Below are 16057 nucleotides of genomic sequence, written 5' to 3'. Positions count from 1 at the left end.
GGCGATGAGGAGGAGACTGGGGTGTGGTGGGATAAAGGGGGATTTGGTGTGGTGAGTGTGGGGGATTGTCAACGTTTCGGGTTGAAACTCTCCACTTCCTCTCTCCCCCCCCACTAACTGTACATATTATCCGAAAATCTCCCTCCACGCCCCCCCCCCCCCCAGATGCTGCCTGACCCACTGAGTTCCTCCAGCAGGGTTTGTTACTGCAGATTCCAGCTTCTGCGGTCTCTCAAATCCTTCGAGACTGGGGAAAAAATTCAACAAACCCTGAACAATATTCGGAATGTTTTGCCAAACTTAGTTTAACTAACTTCTTCCTGCCACATCCCCTGCGCGTGAGGTTTCCAACTTCTGGTGTTTGCCAGCGTTCAGTTGCGCGGGTAGCGAGTGGTAAATGGCCAAGCGGAACATCCCCATTCTGCTGTAAGTTGTTGACTCCGGTTCAGGTGCCGTCACATGACGTTCTGACCCTTTCACTCGCACTCGCACTCTCCGCTCGCTCAGTGGACTGACGTGTCCCGTGAGGTCCGGGAACTCCGAACAGAGGAATTAACCCGCAATCCTCACCTCGGCGGCTTACGTTTCTCACCGCCCTCCCCTGCAAAAGCAAGAGAAAAGGAAAGCTTTCCCTCGCCACCTCCGGCAGCGGACGAGATGGAAGGAAGCGCGTACGGCGCAGCCATGGCGGGCGGGGCGTTTGATCTGAAGAACTTTCTCCAGAAGCCGTACGTTATCGCTCGGATCGTAAGCTGGGTGAGTGGCAGGGGGTCAGGGACCCCCCGTGTTGGGCTTCTGTGGCGGAGGTGGTCAGTTTCAGGAACCGATGGCACTTGGCACAGCCAAATCTAGGAAGCGAAGAATGAACCCCCCGCAGAAACTTCAAATGACTCTGCTAAACATCAGCTGAGTCTGGGAAAAAGCACGGCGAGAGTTGGTGACAGTTGTTTTGCAACTTGTGTTTATTTGGTTCATTGTCCTTTGTGACCAGGCCCCGGTACTGGGCAAACATCCGCGTTTCTCCGACGGCTTCCACAGTGACGCCGAGAAATCACATGTCCGGGATGAACCGTATGTCCCACGGCGGGGTTGCTGCAGGGATGAGGGAGCAAGGATGTGATGCTGAGGCTTTTTAGGGAACTGGTCAGGCCTCAGCCTTGAGTGTTGTGAACAGGTTTGGGCCCCTTCCTCTTAGAAAAGATGTGCTGGCTTTGGAAAGGGTCCACAAGGATGATTCCAGGAATGAAAGGGTTATCATACGAGGAACATATGATGGTTTTAATTGAAACCTGTGGAATGTTGAAAGGCCTGGACAGAGTAGATGTGGAAAGGATGTTTCCCATGGTGGGAAAGTGTAGAACAAGAGGACACAGCCTCAGGATTAGAGTGGCGCCCTTTCAAAACATGCGGGGAAATTTCTTTAGCCAAAGGGTGGTGTATTTGTTGTGACATGCAGCTGTGGAGGCCAGGTCGTTGATTGTATTTAAGACAGAGGTTGATAGGTCCTTGATTGGACATGGCATCGAAGGTTACGTGCAGAAGGCCGGGACTTCAGGTTGAGGAGTAGGGGGAAAATAAACGATCAGCCATGATTGAATGGCGGAACAGACTCGATGGGCCAGATGGCCTAATTCTGCTCCCGTGTCTCGTGGAATACGAGCTGCCTCCTTGCAAACATTCCGACGGTTGTTTTGTTGGCAGTTGCTGGTTCTGCTCTGTTCCTGTGCTGTACTGTTTGTTCTATGTAATTAAGACGGGGGATAGGGTGACTTCTGGAAGGCTGAGACTACTGTGAAAAGCCAGAGAGAGACTTGGGCACCTTCCCACCGAATGATTCAATCCTGCCGTCGTCCTCCCTATTACACGGCGCTAATAACGAGGCTTTAATCTTTTTTTTTTGGGGGGGGAAAGGTCTTTTATTTTGCAAGTCGTGTTGCTCGTTCCGTAGGCGCACCAAGGTGTGTGGAGTGAAGGCGGGACTGGTACGCTAGTGTTGAGTGGCGCCTCCTCCTTCCGTGTTTAAAAAACCTGTGGCCTATTCGCGGAGGATGACACGATATTAGCGCCTTTAACTGAAGTTATACGCCGAGGCTTCATTGGCGAATGACACGAAGTGTTTTAAGTGGTGTGTGTGTGTGTGTGTGTGGGGGGGGGGGGGGGGGGGGGGGGCTCTGGTTTTGTTTTAAGATTTTATGACTTGGCCTCTCCGAACTTGGAACAGAACGATACCTCCTGCCTTGGTTTTTTTTTTGGGGGGAGGGGCTTGTGTTGCTACAGTTGGTTTATGTGATCGTATTGTCAGCCCAGAATCCGGAGGATTTTTAACCCGCACTTCCTCATTCTCTTTTAGTGGCACTCTTGCATTTCCCAGTTTGACATTGAGCAGTTTTGTGTATTTTCCTCTGGTTCTGGCAGGTACAGCACAGGAACGGCTTTCATTACTCAGGAACTTCCCCTAATAGACTCCAGACCCCGAAATTACACTTAGTGGCCACTTTATTAGGTACAGGAGCAGTACCCGTTGTGGTCTTCTACTGAAGACCTCTCATTAACAGAGAGCTGGATTTTTTAAAATATTCTTTTTCACACCATTCTTTGTAAACTTTATAGAGACTGTAGTGGGTAAAAATTCCAGGAGATCTGTTTCTGAGATACTGAAACCACCCTATCTAGCACCAACAATCAAAGTCACTTAGATCACATTTCTTCCTTATTCTGAAGTTTGGACAGCAACTGTTGATTAGATATTTGCATTAATGAGCAAGTGTATAGGGTGTAACTAACAAAGTGTCCACTGAGTGTATGTGAACAAAAATAAACAGTAATGCAAAAATACTGGGGAAGTGTTCATGGACCATCCAGAAATCAATTGACAGAGAGGAAGAAGCTGCTCCTAAAACATTGAGTTTGTGTTTTCAGGCTCCTGAGGATAGGACGATGATTGAAGATAAATTTCTTTACTTGGGGAATAATAATGTTTAGAAGTCCCTTCCCAAGAAGGTTGTGGAGGCCCAGTTGCTGTATATATTCAAGGCAGAAATGCATTGAGCTGCTGCCACATGATCAGCTGATTAGATATTTGCTTAATGAGAAGGTGTACCTAATAAAATGGCCACTGAGGGTATGTCTCAATCTTTTTTAAGTGCAGCCCTGTGAACATTTATCCCTTTTGTGCAGTTGTTTCTAGTTTATTATTTGGTAAAATTAGCTTTAATGATTAATTAGAAAAAAAACAAGAGGTTCTGTAGATGCTGACAATCCAGACAACACGGACAAAATGCTGGAGAAACTCAGCAGGTTAGGCATTATCTTTGGAGGGGAATAAACGGGCAACAAAATTTTCACCCACATGTTCTGCAAAGATTTTCTATCTTTTTGATAAATGACTGCAAGGTTATTTTTGCTACGTTTGCTCCCATTGTAAAGGGTCTTGCAGCAACTCTGTGTGAGTGTGACGACGTCAGTGTTCCTGGTTTGCTCCTGAAGTGTGTAGTGGTTCATTAATATTGTTACATGTATCCAGCAAGATCTATTGAAAAGATTGTCTTGCATACCGTGTATACAGATCACATCGTTACACAGCTAGCATAAGGTAAAACAGTAACAATGCAGACTAACTACTTTAAAGTTGCAAAGCAGGGAGTGCAATCACTCGAATCAAGCATGATGTTTCTAAGGGGTTGTCTGTTGGGGAATCAGGGATGTTAGGGTGGATTCCCTTAATGACGAATGTCTGTGTGTGACTTTATGTGAGGAGGCTGATGCATAGGCAGCCACCGTAAGGTCCTTGACAGATCTGGATCAGGGTCCAGAATGCAGGGTGACTGGGGACCCTTCACTGCTGTTATGATGTGTTGCCATCTTCTACCAGCGCCACCACTGAGGTCTTGGTTGGATTGCTCTTTGTTTGGAACCTCTCCCTTGACCTTCGCACCCTGGACCTACCAGGAGCCAAGCTCCAGATGGCCAAACTCTGCCCCACTTTTGCGATCTCGGGAACTTGCAGGCTTCTCCAGCACAAACTGAACAAGATCATAATGAGGTACATAGTGAGTGGGATACGAGCTGTCCTTGAGCCTAGTGGTACGGGCGTCTGCCTGATGGGAGAGGGGAGAGTAGATGAAATGTCCAGGTTTGTGAGGTCTTTGATTATGCTGGCTGTGCTAGTGAGGTAACAAGAAGTATAGACGGGGTCTATAGAGAGAGTCTGGTTCCCATGACGTGCTGACCTGTGACTACAACTCTGCAATGGTGTGGGATTTGAGCCCCATTCTAGAGATGAGCACGATATCCCATGGTCCAGATATCACTGGGGGTAGGAGGGCTGCGCCATTGTGTTCCAGGGAGGTGTAAAATAGAGGCCTCAGCAGGCTCTGTGAGGCAAACATAAAGCAGGGGTGAATCTCTCTTCATCCTTCCCCATTCTCTGCAGCTTTGGACCTGTGTTCTTTCAAAATTCTTTCAGTTCCATTAAGAAGTCATTTAGTTGAAATGTTGACTCTTTATTTCTCCATCTTCAAATGCCACTGGCCTGTTGAGTTTTTCTAGCATTCTGCTTTCAATTGTTTTTCAAACTGCCCTGTTTGAGTTTTATTCATCAGCCAACAATCCTTGGGCGTGGGACCTGGGGCATCAAAGTAGATGCTGTGTTTCTTCCATTGTGGTTGGCGTTATACATTAAGAGTGTGTGATATTATGAAGTGTTTGTGATTCTTTGTCAGATATTATGCAAATACAGACCATTTCTTAATATAGATGAGCTTTCGATTTATGTCATATAATGAATGCTATGAGAGCCAACGCTCTTCTGACCAACTTCTTTCTCTGCTTCTAAAGGAAATGATTAAACCTTGGGGTTTCGGTAATAACTTCTGATACTTTACCCTGTGGTGTCTACATCATTTCACCTAAATGGAGAATTATTATTAAACACTAAGGAATGAGAATTAATTACCTTCCTTTAGTTAGCCTTGCTCAGATGCTGGCTACAGCCTTCTTTGATGTCTGACTCAAAGAATTGTGCATTTCTGACATTAACAACATAAAAGCCAGCTATTCCTTTAGATATCATAGTTGTCTCGTTCCTTCATGAACATCTCTCTCTCTCACACAAGGAAATCTGCAAATGCTGGAAATTCAAAGCAATACACACAAAATGCTGGAGGAACTCAGCAGGTCAGGCAGCATTGATGGAAACGAGTAGACAGTTGATGTTTTGGGCCGAGACCCTTCATCAGGATATCAGTCCTGTAGAAGGGTCTCGGCTGGAAGCGTTGACTGTTTACTCATTTTCAAAGATGCTGTGCTTTCCCCCCAAGATGCAATGCAGAGCATAACTGTCTTATCAAAGGCCACGGTCATCTGCCCGAATGTGTTTCTGCTAAAGCCATGAGACACCTTTCAAGTGTGCTAATGAGACTCGATGAATGGGCACCGCCTTACATTCCAGCAATCTGCCTAATGGAAGTTTGCCCTCGCAGAATTTGCCAATCACTATCAAAAAATCAAGGAGCTGGAATAGAATTTTAGTTTATGGAATTACAATTTTTTTCCAACCTTCTATCTCCTGGGTTGATAAGGGTTGTGCAGATGAAATGATTCTGTGATATGGAACATCACAATGTGGATGTTCCATATCTAGTTTTCTAGGATGTGACCCTCCCTCCTCCCCAATGTGGGGGTTACCCATTTGTGTTTTGTTCTCTCTGTTTGTGACCAAGTCTCAGTGGTAGTAGTCAGGAGGAGAATGAGCAAAGCTGGGTGTAGACTGGAAGTTCTATTTCACCACTCAGCCCTCACCCCACTCCAATCACCCCAAAATCATCCAAAGGAAGAATAACCTGAGACGGTGGACAGAGGTACCCTTGTTAACCCCGTTAGTGTAAGGACACCTTGTGAATGTTATCTTACCATTAACCACCCTCTGCCCAGACACATTGGCTGCAGCCCTCATTTCTATTCTAATTGAGACCTGATTGTGTTACCAACATAACACAAGAGCAAAGAGTAGGAATAGTAGCCGACCAGGCCTCTTGAGCCCGCCCTGTCATTCAGTGTGATCATAGCTGATCTTTTCTGGCTTCCTGTCCTCTTCTGTGCCACTTCCTTCCATGGCCCTCAATTCTTTGATCATTCTTTCAAACCTGTGTCTACCCACAAGACATAGTTGAACTAGGCCGTTCGTCCCGTTAAATCTAGTCCGCCATTCCATCATGGCTGATTTATTATCCCTCTCAACTCCATTCTCTTGCCTTCTCTCTGTAACCTTTAAAACCCTTACTAATCAAGAACCTATGAACATCCTCTTTAAGTATAACCAATGACTTGGCTTCCACAACTGTTTGTGGCAATGAATTTCACAAATTCACCACCCTACCCTTGGGTGTTGAGGCTGGTGGTAATTACATTGAATTGGTCTTGACTTGTTGGGATATCTTTCTTTAAGGATGATGCATTCACTCAGTCTTGGGTCTGAGTGGGTACAATCACTTTCCAGTAAGAGCACCTTATTGGCTCTGTTGTAATGTTATCTCCCTTCCCACTGCTGCACTTGCTTCTGCAAGTCACTAAGGACCCTCACCTTTCAGGATAAGCCTTCTCTTGACTACTGTCGGTGAGGAAGTACAGGAGCCTGAAGACCCACAATCAACAATTCAGAAACGGCTTCTTCCCCTCTGCCATCAGATTCCCGAACACAAACTCGTTATTCCTTTTCAGCTTTATTTAAATATTTTTGTGACTTATGGTATTTTTATCTCTTTGCGCTGCTGGCACAAAACAACAATGTTTACATCAAATAAGTTGGTGATAATAAATCTCATTCTGTCTTGCTGTGTGAGGTTGCTGTCTCCAGTGTGACGCAGAAGGATAGAAAAAAGTTGTTTAGCTGGGTGTCCATAAATACCACAATCATTGTTCTGCTATTCCTTACATTCTGTTGTCATGTGAACAAAGTCACTGGAGAGAAGTACTGGTAGACATGAAGCAGTCTCTTTATTCTACAAAATGAGATACAGCAGGTAACATAGGAGACCCTTTCAGAGGAAGAGGGTCTGCTTGACCCAATGCCACATGATACTGTATGTGCTAAAAGTCAAAGAACAATTCCATATTTACATTGCTTCCTTTGAACTACACACAAAGTTCTCCCACTTTGCACCCACACCGCAGACACCCAAATGAATTTTAATCAACATTGTCTGGTCTTCCCATTAACTGTGTTTCACGGCTTTCAGGAACCCATTGTTCAGAGCTGTATTTTAAATTTAATCTACAGTCGATACTCAGATTTGAAGATTGGTGGTGGAAGTTAGTTGCTGAAGTTATTTGCTATATGTCCTAACCCCAAAAACGCACTAACACAATCCATGCTTGTTCTTTACATGGAGTTTGTATGTTAGGAATGGGAATACTGATTATTTTGTCAGTTTTTCCCCCCCCTCAGACTCAGACAATTACAAATTTGTTTTTCCTACTTTAGCTAGATCACTAACCTTGTGTGCCCCAGAATAAGAAGGGTTATCAGGATTGGGGCAAAAGAAAATGAGATGCAGGATTTTCATGATCAAATTGCTTAGGGGAGTGATAACTCCTGTACCTACAGTCACTTTATAATCAATCCATGTATATAAATTATTTTGTGTATTTTTGTTTTTATAATTCTGTTCTTTATCGTAGTGTTTTTAATGTGCTACATTGGAGTAATAATTATTTTGTTCTCCTTTACACTTGTGTTCTGTAATCAACATTAAACATTATGGGAATGATTTAGACTGTGCTGAGGCTCTGCAAAGAAAATATTACAGAGTGTTTATCTGAGTAATTCCATATCCCCGATGCGGGTCTCAGCCCAAGCCATCGACAATTCGTTACTCCCCACATAGATGCTGCTCAGATGCACTGAATTCCCACAACAGACTGGCTTTTAACCACATTTCCCCGCTTGGCTCTCTGCTTGTACAGTTCCAAAATTTCCATCTGTGGCCGATCCACCAGTGACGGCTCCCGTTAAACCTCTGCCCTCCCACACTCTGGATCTCCACCCTTCCTTCAATTAACATCCTCCTCATCCTTTCCAACACGCGTTCGGTTGTAACACTCTTGACCATCTCTAATCCACACCATTTCCCTCAGAATCTAAATCAGGTTTAATATCACTGGCCTATGTTGTGAAATTTGTTGTTTCCTGGCAGCAGTACATTGCAATACATAATAAAAAATGATAAATTACAATAAGAAGTTTATATAAAATAGGCTATTAAATTAAAAAGTAGTGCAAAAAGAGAGGGGAAAAAAACTGAGGTAGTGTTTATTCAGAAATCTGATGGCAGAGGGGAAGAAGCTGTTCCTAAAACATCGAATGTCTGTTTTCAGGCTCCTGTACCTCCACCTCGATGGTGGCAATGTGAGGAAGGCATGCCCTGAGTGATGGGGGTGCTCAATAATGTATGCCGCCTTATTGAGGCATCGCCTTTTGAAGGTGCTCTCAATGCTGGGGAGGCTAGAGCGCATGATGGAGATGGCTGTGTTTCCAACTTTCAGCAGCTTGTTTTCAATCCTGAACTAATTAAACAAATGATTCAGAGCCTACAAACCTGGTCCCTACTGTCTATGGTGAGAGGGCAGGTGCATGGGGTTGAGTGGGATCAGGGATCTGCCGTGATGGAATGGTGGAGCAGACTCGATGGGTTGAATAGCCTAATTCTGCTCCTATTTCTTATGGTCTTTCAGTCTATACAAGTCCATAAGCCTCCATTCCTGGCATATTGAGGTGCCCGTTAAGACCCATGCTTCCACCACAATGCTTGGCAATGCATTTCAGGCACAGGCTGCTCTTCATTTTTTTTAAATATTGTCCCCCCCCCCCCCACCAATTCCTTTTGAACTAACTGTCCCTCACCTTAAATACATGCCCTCTAGTATCTGACATCTTGATCCCTGGAAAAAGATATTAGCTATCTACTTTCTGTGTCGCTCATAATTTTATGAACTTCTATCAGATCTTCCCTCAGCTTCTCCAGAGAAAACAAACCAAGTTGTCATATGTCCTTTTATACTGTATGCTCTCTAATCCAAGCAGCACCCTGGTAAACCTCTTCTGCACCTCCACATTCTTCCTATAACGGCGTGATCAGAATTGAATGACGCCTAACCTGAGCTAAAGCTGCAAGATAACTTCCTGACACTTGAACTCAATACCTCGTACACACTGACCCATCTACTATCCTGTGCAACCACTGTCATGGAGCCCTGGACTTGGACTTCAAGATCCCTCGGTTTTTGTTGTATATCAACACTGTTAAGGGTCCTGCCATTAACTCTGTGTCCTTTCGCATTTTCTCATCCAAAAATTACAACACTTCACACTTGGCTAGATTAAATGCCACCTGCCACTGCTTTGCCCATATCTGCAACAGATTGATATCCAGCTGTATCCTTTGGCAATCTTTTTTTTAAGGTATGTCTGATGTCAGAGAAACGTATATGATATACATCTTTTTCTTCACAAACATCCGCGAAGAGGTGTGCCCCAACGAATGACAGTTAAATGTTAGAACCCCAAAGCCTCCCAGCTCCCCCTCCCATGCATAAGCAGCAGCAAAGCAATGACCCCCCTCCCCCACCAGCAAAAAAAATCGGCAGCCACCCCCTCCCCCACCGAGCACTCAAGCGTGCAGCAAATCATCCATAAAGACACAGACTTGCAGTACCCCAAAGACTACTTGTTCACCTGGTAATTCGACACCTGTCTCTCTCTGTCTCTTCCCCCCCCCCACCCCCAATAAGGGAAAAAGAGGTGTCCCCGTATCACAGCAAGAAGGGAGACATAACAAAACAACTCACTGATTTATAGTGTTGAACGTCTGTTGCGCTACTTTTTCTGAGCCCTGTGCCCAAAGAACTCGGGTCTCTAGGCATGCAGCCAGCTCTCTGCTTTCGATTGTCCGTGTTCTCCCGCGGCACATCAGTCGGTGGCAGTAACACCAGCCTGGGATCAGCCTGTCTCCAGAGCCACGAAAATCCGGCACTCTGAAGGCACTCTGGTCTTCCAGGCCGCGTCCTTGGGATATCGAAAAGCAGCTGCTGGTTGAGAGGCCCTGAGAGCGGGTCGGTGTGTTACTCCAGGTCAGTTTCTTCAAAAAAAAACCTTGAAAGGGAAAAAAGAGATATCAAAGATAGAAATAGAGCTGTTTCCAACAATTCAAGCAAAGGAGTGGCTGATAGGCACCATCGTCCCTAAGATCCACCCATTCATAATCTTCTATGCTAATCCCAATGCCGCTATTCTTTGTATTGTTTACAAATTTACTAAACCACCCATTCATGTTGTCATCCAATACATTTTATGTAATAATTGTAAGAAATGTTATAATGGAGAAACAAATCTTTTAACCAATTTTCTACTCTTCAATCAACCACTTACAAAATATGAAATAAAGAATGGACATGCATTCAGTTCAATACTAAATACCTCTGCCTTTCCAAATGCACCCAGATCCCTGGGGATAACCCTGAGGTGTATTCACTGTGTTTCGCAGCTTGGGTCTTTTGCTTGGATGGTGTCAGAATTCCCATTTTTCCAGAATCCTGATGAAGGCTCTCAGCCTAACAGGTTGATTATTCATTTCTCTCCAGAGATGCTGCCTGACCAGCTGAGTTCCCCCAGCATTTTATGTGCATTGCTCAAGATTTCTAGCATCTGCAGAATTTCTTGTGTTTATGGATGTATTTACTGGTGCAGTGTAATGAAATATGGAAGGAAGTTTGAATTCCTGGACCTTGGCTGAACCCTCATGTACTTCTGACTCGCCAGGGATCTGGAATATCATGAAAGGCTAGAGTCTGAGTTTAATGTCTCATCTGAAAGGCGGCTATCTTTGGCAATGTGGCATTCCCTCAGTACCAGGCTGGAGTGCTAGGCTAGATGAATGGAATGGTGCTTAACTCCATAACCCTGATGTGGAATAAAGGGAATGCCCCTGAGCCAAGGCTCTATCTAATAATAGTTCTGATTCTGCCTAATACCAGCGTCATTCCCAGTTGGACTATTAAGGAGTCAGAATTACTGATAATACATTGTCCACTCTCCCCACTCGCTTCTATAGCTTGTCCCTCAACCATTATCCCCTCACTCTGAAACGTGTGCTGAATGGTAGGAAATGGAAGTGGAGCCAACAGGAAAAGGGTAGACTTGGGAACTATTGTTCGTTCTTCCGGTTTCTATAGTGATACAGTCTCGCCTCTGTTTCTGATAACTGCAGTGAGTTCATCATGACACCTTTTGTAAGCTCCAATTCCTTTCAAGTCCTTTGCAAGCAGGCTTTCTCTGCCTCCTGAAACTTGCATTAACTATATTTTATCTCAGTACTTGTCGCTGTGAGCAGTTATTGCCGTCTGCTTCTCCTCCGACGTTACAGGAGTAAATTTTTTTAATACAGTGGCGGGGGGTGGAGATGCGTCTCTACCAAAGGAGCTGTAAGGTGCACCTTCCCTCCACTGGCTCGCAGGTCACCCTCGGGCAAACGATGTCACACCTGCTTAGCCCCTCCAACCTCCATCAGGGTCACGCGAAGCCATGGGAGCAGCTGGTGGATGGTCATATGAGCAGCTGGTGCATATCATAAGTGTCGGTTACGTGACCGCTGATGCCAGACAGACAATCGCTGAAGAGTATTGGTAATGCTGGGGTCACCCGTCTTGTGAAGAAGGCTATGGCAAACCACTTCTGTAGAAAAATTTCCCAAGAAGAAACGTGGTCAAAGACCATGATCGCCCACGTCTTACAACACAGCACATGATGATGATGACCATAGAAGGAGGCCATTTGGCCCATTGAGTCTTTCTTGGCTTATAGCGAAATATTATTTCCTGGTAATTTTCCCTGTAACCTATTCTCCCCACTGTCACATCAACTCTTTCCCCCACCCACTGTCATATCAATTCTTCCCTGCCCCCTCAGATTCTATCGCTCACCACCACACTTAGGGCAATTTGCAGTGGTTAATTAACCTACTCACCTGTACGTTATTAGAACAGGACATTCAGCCCACAATATTGTACTGAACCAGATAAAAAACAAGTTTAAAAAAACCCAAACACTAATTGCTCCCACCTACACCTTGTCTATATCCCTCCATCTTAACGTCTCTTAAAATCCTCTAATGTATTTGCCTCAATCACCACACCAGGCAGTGTATTCCAGGAATCCACAACTCTGAGTTTAAAAAAAACTTGCCCCTCATATCCGCCTTGAACCTACCCCCTCTCACCTGCAATGCATGCGAGAGGAGACTGGAGTACCCAGAAGAAAGCCGTTGCAAACTCTGCACAGACAGCACCCACGGTTAGATTCAAACCTGGAGCTGAAGGCAGCAGCTCTGCTGTCTATATCTCAGTGTTTGACAGGATGGTATGAAGCCTAATTGTGCAAAGTTCCCTGGGACATCCCCTATTTCACAATCCTTCCTTTTTATAGCATTTCTCTTCATTTAAAGCAACAAATCACAACCCTACAGCCCGTTTGACGTGTAGGGAGGGATTAGGTATGGAGTGATACAAGTTTTCTCCAGCTAATTTTCCAATTAATCTTGAGGACTTCTCAACTTTAGAGTAAATGTAAGTGAGCTCCTGTATCCGATTCCCTTTGCGCCTAGAAGATGCATTACGTTCAGCCTGCATTGTTTGGCTTGTGTTCAATGCCGAGTCATGCATGCAGTGTGTGTACCATGCTGTGTGTAAACCAAGATGGAGATGTCACGTGGAGTACATGTTGCTCAAACTCCGAGCTAGAAGCTTGCTGTTGTGCCACTCTTGTCAACTGAGCAACCTCTGACAGGAAAAGCTCACTGTGGTGTTGAGGAATATTATGCATTTATTTTCGTTCTCTTCTGATGGGTTGTTAGACAATCTGAACTCTGCTGGTCAAGCACCGTCTATGGAGGGGAATAAACTGTCGAAGTTTCAAGACCCTCCACCAGGATTAGAAAGGACGGACAGAAGCCAGAATAAGACGGGGGGGGGGGGAGGGCACGGGGGGAAGGGGGGAAGAGAGGAAGCAGCTCAAGTTGGCCAGTGATAGGTGAGACCATGTGAGGGGAAGGTGGGTGGGGGGGAATGAAGTAAAAAGCTGAAACGTGATAGGTGGAAGAAGTAAAGGGCTGAAGAAGTAGGAATCTGATAGGAGAGGAGAATGAACCACGGGAAAAAGGGAAGGAGGGGGTTCACCAGAGGGAGGTGATAGGCAGGTGAAGAGGAGGATAGAAGGGGTGAAAGGGTAACCAGAACAGAGAAAGGAAAAAGGGGGGCGGAAGAAATTATTGGAAGTTAGAGAAAGCAATGTTTATGCCATCAAACCAGAGGATACCTGGATGGAATCTGAGGTCTGCTCCTCCATCTTGAGTTTGTCCTCATCATGGGAGTAGAGGAGGCCATAGACAGACACGTCAGAATGGGAAGCCGAATTGAAATGATAGCCGGCAGGAGATCCTGCCTTCTATGGCATACAGAGCAGAGGTTCTCGACAAAGTGGTCCAGCAACCTGCGTCGTATCTCACCAGTGTAGAGGAGGTTGCACTGAGAGCATAGGTACAAAAGATAACCCTTCCTTCACCTTATTCTAGCCTTATCCCCCTTCCTTTCCTGCTTTGTTGAAGGGTCTCAGCCTGAAATATTGACTGTTTATTTCCCTCCATAGATGCTACCTGACCTGCATTCTGTGTGTGTTGTTCAAGGTTTCCAGTATCTGCAGAATCTCTTGTGTTCACGTTATAAACATCAAGCTGGAATTTGCTCTTTGGCCATTTCCCCCACTTCCTTGCAGACCCGACGAAGGGATTAAACAAACCAGCCTGTGCATTCAACTGGTGAAGCAACTGGGGCCCAGTTGTCGTAGTTCTGAGGTTCTGCCCGTGAAACCCCGTGAGTCCTTGGAAATGTGCAATGCCAGGGGAGCTTTCTGTAGGCTTTGTGGACACGAGAGTCTGCAGAAGCAGGATTCTGGAGCCGCAAGCGATCTGCCGGAGCGACTCAGCACATCGAGCAGCATCTGAGAGAGAAAAGGAATTGCCGACAAATTGAATCCCTGTGCAATGTTTTGACCTGGAACAACATTGTTTCCTTTCCTTGGATGGTGCTTGACAATCCCCCCTCCGAGTTCCTCCCACAGATAGTTTGTAAAGGTCTTGTAATATTTTTAATTTTGAGATTCAAAGCTTTAATAACTATTAATATTGATATGAACAATTAAAGGAAGAAGTTAATATTTTATTACGGCAAGAAGAATATACTGTCTGTGCCGGCGATGCCATGGTATCCACATCCACACTCTGAGGCGAGTGGTCCCGGATTCGAATCCGACCAGCTCCTTGCGTACCTTCCATCTGTGCTGGGTTAAGCGTTGAGCTAGCAACTTGGCCTGGTAAAACAGACAAAAGCTAAAGAAACAGCAGGGTTGCTGCCCGACGTGCCGAACAAGGCATGGGGGAGGAGCTTTACCTACCTTCCCTATATACGGTAGATTGAAATAAGCATTTAAACTTGGCTCAGTTGTTTGCCGTTTCCTCCGTGCTGCGCCTGACTGCGCAGGATGGGAGGGACAAGTTTGCCGGTGGAATTCCAGCTCCATTGGGCTCCTCTGCTGGAATCCAGGACCGGAGTGGAGTGACGCATGGCTGGCATCTGTCACTTGGCATGCATGGGCTTAGTGGTGGGCTCCGTCTAGGACTGGCATACTTGAGCAGCTGAGTGTCTGACTGACTGACCAGTCACAGCCGAGGCGCGGTGCGTCGAGCCAGGACTGGGAAACGCAACGTTTCGGTGAAACAAGGTGCAAATGAAACAGCTCAGTGTGTTGGAGACTTGTAATCTCTCTGAGGAGTTGAGCTGTGGTCACAGGTTAGGAGCGAAGGTCAGGTTTCAAATCTACTGTCCTGTGCACAAGGGAGATTGTTCAATGGTTCCTCACAAATGAACAATGGCAGTCATTCTGAGGCTTTGAATAACTTTTGAAACTCAAAGTACACGTTTATTTACTTATTGATATACAGTGTGGAATTGGCCCTTCTGATTCTTCAAGCCACACCGATCAGCAACACCCTGATTTAATCTGAGCCTAATCACGGGACAAATTAACCTACCCGTCTTTGGACTGTGAGAGGAAGCCCAAACACCTGGAGGAAACCTACACGATCACGGGGAGAACGTACAAACTCCTTGCAGGCAGCGGCGGGAATTGAACCTGGGTCTCCTGTTCTGTAAGGTGTAGTGCTAACCACTATGCTACCCTGCCACCCCATATACCACCTGGGGGATTCTTTTTTTTCAGGAACTTACAGGAAAATGAGGAAGTACAATAGAATAAAAACCACACATGAGCAAAGACTGACAATCAGCCTATGTGTAAAAGAAGACAAATTATGGAAAAAAAAGGTAAATAAATAATACTGAGAACATGAGTATAGAGTCGTTGAAAGTGTGTCCGTAGCTTGTGGAATCAGTTCAGAGTTGAGATGAGTGAGGTTTTCCAGGTTACTGGTCAGGAGCCTGATAGTTGTAGGGTAATAACTGTTCCTGAACCTGGTGGCGTGGGACCTAAGGTTCCTGTACCTCCTTCATGATGGCAGGAGTGAGAAGAGAACACGGCCTGTATGGTTGGGTCCTCCACGATAGACGCTGCTTTCTTGCGGCAGTGCTCTTTGTAGATGTGAGCCCATCTACAAATTGGTAAACCTTTGTGGAAGCTCTATTTAATGGCATTTGAACCATCATGCTAAATAACAGACTTGTGGTTTCTCGGGCAGTAAATAGTGCATGCTATTTTCTCAGAATTAAAGCTTGCTTATCCAACTTCCTTTTAGGCTTTGAAGCAGAGTCGTTATCCCTTGAGTTGTAATTGGTTATAACAGAATTAAATTGTAGTAATGTAGTTAACTTCTGAAGAAATTAGATTTCAGGCCTTGCACAATTTGCCAAATGAGGATCCTTATAAAACTATTATGACAAGTCTACTGAGAGAATTTCATGTGATGGTTATAGTTGGGTGAGCCATAATATTTTGTTG

At 45.3% G+C, this 16057-nt stretch overlaps 1 protein-coding gene across 1 annotated transcript in view; it reads left to right on the top strand.

The window, feature by feature from the left end:
• The first annotated feature begins 461 nt into the window (after positions 1-461).
• syngr2b (synaptogyrin 2b) overlaps positions 462-16057 on the top strand; it is a 48150-nt gene continuing 32554 nt past the window's right edge. The window contains exon 1 of the mRNA XM_073026271.1: positions 462-756. Coding sequence (XP_072882372.1) covers positions 658-756 — 99 coding nt within the window. The 5' untranslated portion in view covers positions 462-657. The remainder of the gene's footprint in view (positions 757-16057) is intronic.

This window comes from Hemitrygon akajei, chromosome 22, assembly GCF_048418815.1.
Source record: "Hemitrygon akajei chromosome 22, sHemAka1.3, whole genome shotgun sequence".
Taxonomy (NCBI): domain Eukaryota; kingdom Metazoa; phylum Chordata; class Chondrichthyes; order Myliobatiformes; family Dasyatidae; genus Hemitrygon; species Hemitrygon akajei.
The sequence above is the reverse complement of the archived record's forward strand: the minus strand, read 5'-3'. Positions and strand labels throughout refer to the sequence as shown.